Source organism: Sinocyclocheilus grahami, unplaced genomic scaffold (genome assembly GCF_001515645.1).
Source record: "Sinocyclocheilus grahami isolate Dianchi unplaced genomic scaffold, SAMN03320097.WGS_v1.1 scaffold153.1, whole genome shotgun sequence".
Lineage (NCBI taxonomy): Eukaryota > Metazoa > Chordata > Actinopteri > Cypriniformes > Cyprinidae > Sinocyclocheilus > Sinocyclocheilus grahami.
In genome coordinates, this window is record NW_015505332.1 from 206526 (window position 1) to 216762 (window position 10237).

General features: G+C 38.7%; 2 protein-coding genes across 2 annotated transcripts; both read right to left on the reverse strand.

Annotated features, from left to right (window-relative positions):
- Positions 1-3072, reverse strand: LOC107592419 (thioredoxin-interacting protein). Its single transcript, XM_016281925.1, has 6 exons — positions 2446-3072; positions 2006-2081; positions 1766-1913; positions 1314-1673; positions 739-1032; positions 1-641 (listed from the first exon to the last, which is right to left on the reverse strand). Exons 1-6 carry the CDS (start codon positions 2699-2701, stop codon positions 633-635), a joined length of 1143 nt encoding a protein of 380 aa, XP_016137411.1. The 5' UTR covers positions 2702-3072; the 3' UTR covers positions 1-632.
- A 3914-nt stretch (positions 3073-6986) lies between these two features.
- LOC107592496 (hemojuvelin BMP co-receptor) lies at positions 6987-10237 on the reverse strand. Its single transcript, XM_016282030.1, has 3 exons — positions 10150-10237; positions 8840-9001; positions 6987-7659 (listed from the first exon to the last, which is right to left on the reverse strand). Exons 1-3 carry the CDS (start codon positions 10235-10237, stop codon positions 7115-7117), a joined length of 795 nt encoding a protein of 264 aa, XP_016137516.1. The 3' UTR covers positions 6987-7114.

A 10237-nucleotide genomic window follows, 5' to 3' on the forward strand; every position in this document is an offset into this window, starting at 1 on the left:
ACAATCTGTTTCAAATTTCAAAGTGGATTAACTTGACAGTAATACTCAATTATATACTATTAAAAACGGACTATATACTATATGTGCATATTCTAATTTCTATATTAAATTAGAAATACACATGCTGCTAGGAAAGACTGTAATACTAGACACAGCACACCAACAGCTCAGCAAACAACTCATAATGATATATAATTGTTTCCACTCACAAAACTGCATAACATTTTTGTGCATTACAAAAATATTGTCTCTATAATCCGAAGGCTTATCTACCACAAACACTTTCCAATTTGAAATATGTGCAGACAAAATATTATGCCAATATGGCAAAATCATAAATGTAAAAACTCTCTCAGATTCTGAGGATTCTTCAGAATTAAACATGAAGACGTCAGTGGTCATTTTCAAGAGGTGGGTTCTTACATCAGCAAAACAGTCCAGCTTCAGACGACTTCACCGACTTGCAATCAACCAGTTCTTGGCGTGACATAGCATTTCATAGTCCCCAACTCTGAAGTCAAGCATGCATGGTCCATTAGCAATGTCATTCTGAGATCTGAAATCTGAATCTCCCTGCATTTGATCTTCCGTTGGAGTCTCTTTTGAAGGAGAACTCCACTTCCGATGCAGTCTTAGTTTTGCTGTTTAATCAGAAGAAAGACAGACACAATCCTTAGTGCAATCTCAACTATGGTTGAGGCTATGTTTATATATGTCTATTTATATGTGCATGTGTACCTCAGTGTATGCTGGGGGAGGGGGGAGCGCATGAATGCGCATGAATATAGGACTGTCATCCTCGTCATAATCATCTAGGAGAGGAATGAAGGAACTCTCAATGTGGTCGTCTCGGGAGATCTCGCTGTAGCTAGGTGGAGAAGACGGAAGTGACACGCAGGTGCTGGAGGTGCCACTGCCGTCCTGGCTGCTCATGCTGCTGGTGCGACTGTTCATGCCATTGTAGGGGATCGTACCGATGACCAGAGGAACATCTAAGATGAGCTTCTCACTTCCTGGGATATGCAAGTAGATCTGAGAAAGAGATGACATACACTCTTTAAAAATTAAGATTCGAAAAGGAGTTTTTTGCAGTGAACTGTTTTAGGTTCCCCAAAGAACCTTTCAGTGAACAGTGTGAAGAACATTTAGAAACTTTTTCCACATTAAAGAATGTGTTGTGCAATGGAAAGGATGGTAAAGGTTCTTCATGGAACCATCAATGACAATAAAAAACTTTTATTTTTCAAAGTGTAAGCTCAGATCCGCAGGTGGAGTCCAAAGCATCTGCATTGATTATCAAGAATATAACTTACCCTCAGACAATAGTCAACGTGGATAATGTCACAGCCCAGGATAGTTGGCTTCAGCTTTGGCACACGAAGCACTCTCCCCTGCCACATGTCACACATGCCAGAGATGATGTGGTCTCCCCTGACAGAAGTGAGCTTCTCGTGAAACTCTTTGGTGCGGCCGTTTGCCCGGTAAATGTGCTTGGCAATGATGGCGGCTTTAGGAACAACGATCCGAGAGCAGGAGTTCTCGAACTGAGCATCAATGCATATGTCTTCTCCTTCACAGTAACCCTTCCGGCCTATGCGAGCGGCCACTGAAACGCTGCCGTCGGGAATAAACATGCAGGTGACTTTCTTCTGTTTTGCTCCTGTAACTGGGGCCTGAGAGGAAGCAGAAAGGGCTGAATTACTCTCTCACGTTTCAATCACATTCATTTCACAGAAATGTGTGTGAACTGTCTGGACTTAATCACCATGAGCTCTTGGGTGTTGACGTCAATGGGTTCGTCCACCTCGAAATATCGCTTGCATTCCGCATACTGATGGCCTGATTTCTCTATGACGGCCTTCACGTAGTATCGGACTGAGCCAAACTTCCCCACATAGGAGGAAACAAGGCACCTGGTTGGGAGGAGCAGATCTTACATTAAAATTGTGGCTAAATTATTTGAATGCAATAACAATGTAAAGGGGAATTTGTAAACGAAACCCACCCTGACTGTGGAAGTTCAAACCCGAACATGAACTCGTATCTGTTTTCAGGCCTGAGAGTGATGGAGCCATCTGCATCTGCAAAGGAGAGATTGCGCTTTGAGAAACACTCAAATTGTCATTATTGAATTATGTTCATGTCTTTCAAATGTTCAATTTAGGAAATATTTTTCAATAAACAAGTCTTAAACTTACATTCACCCCCTCACAACCCCCCATTTCTAAATTGCCCACCTCAAACTAAATTCTGAGACAACAAAGACACCAATTAGACACCAAAATCTGAGTTAAATTATAGGGGAGAAAAACAACTGTCCAAGTCCACCCTCACTCAAACTATGCGAGTGAACTACTTGAACCACCCCAAAGGGAGTCAAAACTAAATGTTGTAGGTCTTTACGATTGAATTCGCACACAGAGTTAACCAAAGTTTGTGCCTCACCTGTTGGCTGATGATCGAGGTGAAGAACTTCTTCATATTTCAGGTACTCAATCTCATCCCTGCAGTGCATCTTTCCTTTATTATAATCGACTTTGGCGCATCCGATTCCGAGCAGTTTAACGGCGGAGATCTGCACCACCTCCGCCACTTCCACGATCACCTGCCCAGCCACTTTATCTCCGCCGCTGAACGCGCTCTTGTTCGGGTCACTAAACTGAACCTCGAAGGTCTTGGGTTTCTTTGTTAGTACACCCATGTTGTTGTTTTATTGACTGTGCGAATATTAATTCCAATAATGCCACACTAAACGTTGTATTAAAGGCCTATTTAATGTAACTGAATGAATCAGTTGCGCAGTAAGCTCACCAGTACGGCTGGTGTTATTAACTATTTGATTATTATTAGATGTTTTGGTCGTTTGTTGGTGACTCTGATCTGTCAGTAAACACTGAGTGGGAGTGGGTGGTTATATAGTTCACTCGGCCGCTGTGCTGATGATGCGAGCTGGACACACATGGGCATCAGTGCTGGAGAGCCACATGCGCCTCGTGGATCTCCCCATTCACGTCTCTCTCATAGGACACACAGGTTGTTTGCGTCCACCCAGGCCAATGAGAGTCTGTACAGAGCGCGTGGACAACTCGTGGGTAAGGGGCAGGAGTGGTTGAGGAGGTGGAGTAATTGTACGGAGCAGGGGTGGAGTATGAATGCGCATTGGAGACTCCTGTGCCCTGTTCCAAAACATCATGTTAGAGTCAGATGGACACGCACGTGTGACACGTTCATAATAGAGGCGATTTCTTTCTGCATGAAGAATTTATTTATACCTAAACCGAATGGCATCAAAATCAAGCATTTCTACACTGTCTAATTCATCCCAACGAAAAAGGGGACTGTGGCACTACCGTGATTGTATCGGATGGTTATTTTGATATGCAAAAAGTACATGATTTTGGACATATGCCACAGTAATAATGTAGTATTCTCAGAAGTACCTTTAGGTCAATTTTAGGGCAACTTGGTGAAATGTTGCTGTCAACAGGCAACCAGGTGAGACACAGGGCCCATGACCAATCTAAAATATCCAGATAGAAATGTGTTACCCATTCTCAATGGAATAGTGCCCAAGCAACATTGCTCAAAAAAAGTTGCCCCGTGTATCATCAGCCTTAGAGTACAATGTAAATGCATTATCATCTGATATTGCCACAGTATTTAAGGGTAGCCTATACCATAGTACCGAATGATGACCAGATACATTTGCCATGGTATTTAAATGACACAACCCATATATTAAGATAATATCATGGTGTTACTGTAGCACATGTCCAAAATACCATTGTATTGCTATGACACATGTACAATGGTATTACCCTGGTAACATGTCAAAATACCTTGGAATTACCCTGGTACATGTCCAAAATACCACAGTATTGCCCTGGTACATGTCCAAAATACCACAGTATTGCCCTGGTACATGTCCAAAATACCACAGTATTGCCCTGGTACATGTCCAAAATACCACAGTATTGCCCTGGTACATGTCCAAAATACCACAGTATTGCCCTGGTACATGTCCAAAAACCATGGTATTACCTGTTACATGTTAAGTTACCATGGTATTGCCCTGGTACTAGTTCAAAGAACATAGTATTACCTTTGTACTTTTCAAAATATCATGATACTACCCTGGTACATGGCCAAAATACCATGGTATTACTCTGGTACATGGCCAAAAATCACATTATTACCTTGGTACATGTCAACAAACCACAATATTAACTTGGTACATGTCCGAAATACCATGGTATTATTCTGGTACATGTCAGAATACATGTCAGGTATTGCCCTGGTGCATGTTCAGTAGATGTAGCATTACCCTGGTGGTGCATATTAAAAACTATGATATTGCCCTGGTACATGTCCAAATCATATATTCAGTACTTTGTGAAAACTAAATATACTAGAGATACCAGACTGAATGGACATGTAGAGTGAAGTACAGTGGTCATCAGAGGACCAAACAATTGCAACTATGAACAATCCACATGTTCAGAAACGTGTATGTGTGGAGACTGTTCACATGGACTGTTCTGATTGGATGAGCACTGCCATCTGCTGACTGATCCAACACACTTCACTGCACGAGTCTCTATAGAAAGTTTAAGAGTCTGTTTATATAGTCCAACCATTCATCTTCATGGTGATATAAGAGTACATGTATATAAACAAACAGCTGCTTACCTCATTCATTATGCTGTCTGTCCTGAACCCTCCATTTCCAGTTACAGTGCTGTTTAAGGAAGGTGGGATATGCATAATGATTGACTCCCTCTGTTTTGGATGGCTGTCTTTATTGTACATAGTATTATCTGTCTTATACATTATATGTACATAAAACAAGTATAGTATAAAAAGTAGTTAATGACCTTTTTAAGGTAAGAGTGCAGGAAAAAACAGCTTTCAGTCATGTAACCGATACCAATATAACATAAACATTCAAGTTTATATAAATGAACACCATCCATGTCACTCAAGTGTGAAGGACTCAGAAGTAGTCACCAATTTTTGATCATTCACAAGGAATGAAACCTCCATCAGCTGTGATCCTAACCCAGATGAAACTGAAGCCTGCATCTCACACCCAGCATAAATGATTTTTATCAGCATAAATGATGAATAACTGTAACTTTAAACAACAGATGATAACGGAGAATCCCACGGGATGTTCATGGTCGTCCACGGGCTTTCTGTAGTAATCACTGGACAAAGACGATCTATGGGAGAAAAATCACTGGGGAAAAAATCTGATTCTCTTGGTAAATTTCCCAAATTCATAATTTACAAAAAGTTCTAATATCATAAGTTTGACAGGAAAATAATTCAGTACTCTTTATTTTAGTTTTGAATAAATAACTGTAATTAGAGGAAAATAAAAAATTATAAAAATGTTATTACTTTTCAATTAAATTTAGTGCTGAATCTATTTCTTAATGTTTTTCTTTTATTTATTATTTTTCTGTTTTATTATCGTCTGTTTTTCTCCATACTCCAAATTAAAATAAAATGAATAAATAAATAAAAAAATAACCCGCCTTCATTAAACATAAAAATTACAAAATTACAAATATATTTAAATTATGTCAGATAATGCATTAACTCTGACAGCCTTAAAATACTAAAACTAAAATGATAACTATATATAAAAAAGACTAAAACAAAACTAGAAAACACTGAAAATAAAACCATAAACTAAACTAAATAGAATAATCCTTATGACTTCATTAATTAATGCTGTGTTGGCTGTGGAAACATTTTTACATTTTTTATTATAAATACACTCCTGCATAAATTTCATCCACCTTTGAAAAAACATGCACTGAGACTAAAAAATAAAGCTTCTTTATTGGCAAATTAAGAACATTTAACATCGTACCATTTAACTATGGTACCTTTCCACTGCTCCAGAGGCTACAGCTGAAAAAGGTTCTGTAGATTATTAAAATGCTCTTCACACTAAATGGTTCTTTTAAGAACTGTTCACTGAAAGATTCTTTGGGGAACCAAAAAAGGTTCTTTCATCTCCATAAATCCCCCATTTTTGAGAGTGTACAGCCATGCCAGCATAAAATCAGCTTCTTCTGGCTAAGAATGACCCACTTAGACCAGAGATTCCCAATATTTGTCTCAGCGGAACCCTTATGATGTACATTATTTACTAAAAGTACCCACTTAGATTTTAAGTTAATATTTTAATCATTGAAAAATAAATTTGCATATTGACAAATGTAACTTGCAAAGCCAGTGTTTTGTTAATCTTCAAAAGATGAAAACTACATTTGTTCTAGAAGTATGATAAATGTATGATATCTTCTGACTGGGTGGAACCATAGACTGAAGCTAAAAAATCTGAGTCTGAGTGTGAAATCTGTCAACTCCAACTGCCCAAAATCTGCAGACTGGCTCTGACTTTTGGCAACTACTGTTGATGCATCCAGTTTGCAAATCGATGCAAAAATTGTGTTGTGCATTTCTACGTTAGCTTTTTTTCTGTAATTGCGAATTTATAGGCTATCTCACAATAATTACATTATTAATGTAAACTCAGAATTCTGAAAAAATTTTGAATTATAAAGTCGTAATTCAGACTTTCATCAATGTAAACTTGCAATTCTGAGGAGGAAAAAAATCTAATTTGCAAGATATAAACTATATAAAAACTATAAAAATATTATACTATAAAAGCTACTGTGAGGGGAAAAGAATTTAATTGTGAGATAAAGCGTCGCTATTACCTTTTTTATATTTTAATTCCATGGCAGAGGCTTCCATATATTTCAACCTTTATGTGAACAGTTCTTGGTAAAAAAAAAAAAGTTCTGATTAGTCCAGAGTTTATGCGAATACTACACTCTAAAAAATGCTGGGTTAAAAAGGGACAAACCCAGCTATTGGGTTGTTTTGAACCCAACCGCTGGGTCAAAACAACCCAATAGCTGGGTTTGTCCCTTTTTAACCCAGCATTTTTTAGTGTGTAGAAGCAATGAAGTCCACCCAGTTTTCTATTTAAAATAAGTAACATACCACTCATTTCTGAGAAATAGTAATTATTATTACTATACAAATACATATTATTACTTAATAAACTATAAGGTGACTGTTATATTAATTATGTGAGACTTATCCAAGAGGATAAAGGTGTCCACACCTTTGTGAGTATGGTAGTGTAAGAGCTCCCTCTAGTGGGTGTGCTGGTGGCCTGGATGTACAGGTACTGGTTGTCTATGAGAGGCCAGGCGCCCTGCACAGCACACGTCTGGAACTCTTCATTAAAGGTGCGGATATGAGGGTCTCCAAACACCCCACAGTGCAGGTACTCTGGAGCCCGGCCCTCCCTCTGCATAAACCCCTTCTCATAGAAGCATCCATCCCTTGAGAGAGGGGCCTGGGGCAGGGGCCGCGGCTGAGCCGTGGGGCCTGTTTTGGGGCAGCGGTGTTGGATGAGCAGGTCCTCGATGCCCTGCACAGCAGAGTGGTAGGCCAGGTCTCCACGGCACGCTCGGGCCGTCCGCTGGGTGCAGAGCGCGTAGGACCTCAGGGCGCTGCAGTAGACAGCATTAGCTCCATCCTTACCCCCTCCTCCAATGACACCTATTTCAATAGTCGCAGCCACGAAATCGGAGTTGCATCGCAAGATTCGACACTGTGCACATACTACAGGGAAAGAAAACAAATGTATCACAATGTTAATGGCTCAATTTCCAGAGTTCCCTCGATATATGTGACCCGGGACCACAAAACCAGTCATAAGGGTCAATTTATTTAAATCATCACCTGAAAGCTGAATAAATAAGCTTTCCATTGATGTATGGTTTGTTAGGATAGGACAATATTTGGCTGAGATAAAAGTATTTGAATATCTGGAATCTGAGGGTGCAAAAAAAATCAAAATATTGAGAAAATCGCCTTTAAAGTTGTCCAAATGAAGTCCTTAGCAATCCATATTACTAATCAAAAATTAAGTTTTGATTTATTTACAGTAGAAAATTTACAAAATATCTTCAGGAACATGATCTTTACTTAATATTCTAATGATTTTTGGAATAAAAGCAATAATTGTCATAAAAGCGAAAAACTCAATCATTTTGACCCATACAATGTATTGTTGGTTATTGCCACAAATATACCTGTGCAACTTAAGAATGGTTTTGTGGTCCAGGGTCACATCAGACTCCAAATTAATGTACAGTTAACAGGTTTTAAATATAAAATAAATAGAAATATAATAGAAATAAAAAAGGAAATAAAATAAATTATATCTAAATTGAAATATTAAACATCTAATAAATATTACAAAAGCATTTAACAAAATGACTAACACTTAAACTAAAATTTTAATAAATAATAAATACTGTAATAAGTATATAAACAATACTAAAATAAAACTGCAAAAAGAACCACAATATTACTGTATTACTATTACAATATTACACAATAATATCTGATACCATTTCTGTACTTTTTTGTGAGGCTAAACAGGGAGGCTTAAATATTTTTTTTTAAACTTTATATTAACATTAGGTGGAAAAACATATATTTAAAACACTTTTAAATTATTATTAATGTAAAGGATTTAAAGTAAGTTGAAGCTGAATAAAAATACATTTTAAGGTGTCCTTGTTACACGTTACATGACCTTACTATTATAATAACAATTAATTATGCATAATTTCATGCAAGTAACCCCAAGTCAAACCCTAATCCTAACCATATAGTAAGTACATGTAGTTAATTAATATTACTCAGTATTTAAATGTATAATTACACTGTAACAAGGACACCTTAAAATAAAGTGTAACCTAGTTTTTTTGTGAGGATAAAAAGGGACTGTTACCTGAAGGAGCACTTAAGAACAGGAGCGTTGTAACAATGATCACAATGTGTTTCCATGTTGTGTGTAAGTGATTCCCACCAACAGCTGATGCTGCCATTCCCACCCATACAGACACAGGCAGGACGGCCTGCTCACAGCTGCCTGCACAGGTGCTGATGCACACTATATAAAAGAAACCCAAACAAATCCGCAAACATTATATTATATTATATTGAGTATAATTTAGATGCTTGTGTTTAATTCTAAGTATTCTAAGTACAAGAGCATTCATCTAACAGGCATCACACATAATGATAAAACAACATAGTATACAGTTATATGGTGTCTGCAAACTTTTTACCTCAAGATCTCATCTGATCGAGTTCCTGAGATCCATCAAGAGACAGATAATGTCCCGTTGACCAGCTTTGGGAGAGAAAGAAGAATCTGATAAATGCCAGTAGGCGCATTCACAGTGTTGTGGACTGTTGTGTACATGTTGTGAACCACAGTCCATGAAACACAGAGTGAAACAAGACCACCATACGTCTGAATACTGCAACTACTGTACAGAGGTAAGGTAATGGATCAGATGAGTTCTGATGGAAATAAACTTTCATGCAAAGAGGATTCACAGCAATGCTCTCAGTGCTGGGGGATATTTCGCAGTTTGGACTCTCACCACTGATGCGTTATTTACTAAGACTCAAGAACAAACAGTGGTGGAACGCGAGAGTAAACTCCAGTCCTAGATGTGTGTTTGCACTTGACCAACAGCTCCGATATGAACAAGCTGTCAAAGACTTGAATCATTTAGTTTAAATGGATGAACCTGGAGCCCATTTTCAGCAAATATCTAAAATCTCATTAAAACCACTTTGTAGTTCCATTGCATTTCCATCTTCATGGCAGCAGAGTTTTTTTCCTGTCTGCTCCAACACTTGACAGCTGATATTTTTTCCTGTCTGCTCCAACACTTGACAGCTGATATTTATTCTAGCCGATGGGCCGGCAGTTACGGGAGTTGCAGGGCAGAAACAGGGGGGTCTAAATATACCCCACCACACCGGCCTGCCCCTCCAGCACCTGCCCCAGTGGAAATAGACAGCAGGAATAGTGGTACAGCAGCAGGTGTGAGACACACAGCAGAAACTCAACAGATCTCTGTTTCCTTCTGCGGTCTAATTTCAGCGAAACGCTTCAGAATCATTCACTGAAGTGCATTGCATGTGGAAACGGGCTGAATCTGGTGTGCCAGCACTTTTAAAGAGAGCTCATTTCCACTCCAAACGTGTCTAAATGCTCATCGGGTACGCAACATTTCAGGAAACAGGATCCTCCTACAAACAGCTGCTTCTGTTTCAGTCTCACACAGAACACAGAGTCCCGTGAATCAGCTCCTGCCTTCCTGTTAGGCAT

Excerpts from the sequence above, each read along its gene's own strand:
- LOC107592419 (XM_016281925.1), bottom strand. The coding sequence starts at position 2,701 with ATGGGTGTACTAACAAAGAAACCCAAGACCTTCGAGGTTCAGTTTAGT. Across the intron at positions 2,082-2,445 it reads CCTCGATCATCAGCCAACAG|ATGCAGATGGCTCCATCACT; the intron begins GTGAGGCACAAA and ends TCTCCTTTGCAG. Across the intron at positions 1,914-2,005 it reads TTTGAACTTCCACAGTCAGG|GTGCCTTGTTTCCTCCTATG; the intron begins GTGGGTTTCGTT and ends CCTCCCAACCAG.
- LOC107592496 (XM_016282030.1), bottom strand. The coding sequence starts at position 10,237 with ATGCCTAACAGGAAGGCAGGAGCTGATTCACGGGACTCTGTGTTCTGT. Across the intron at positions 9,002-10,149 it reads GCTGTTTGTAGGAGGATCCT|TGTGCATCAGCACCTGTGCA; the intron begins GTTTCCTGAAAT and ends TCTTTTATATAG. Across the intron at positions 7,660-8,839 it reads GTTCTTAAGTGCTCCTTCAG|TATGTGCACAGTGTCGAATC; the intron begins GTAACAGTCCCT and ends CTTTCCCTGTAG.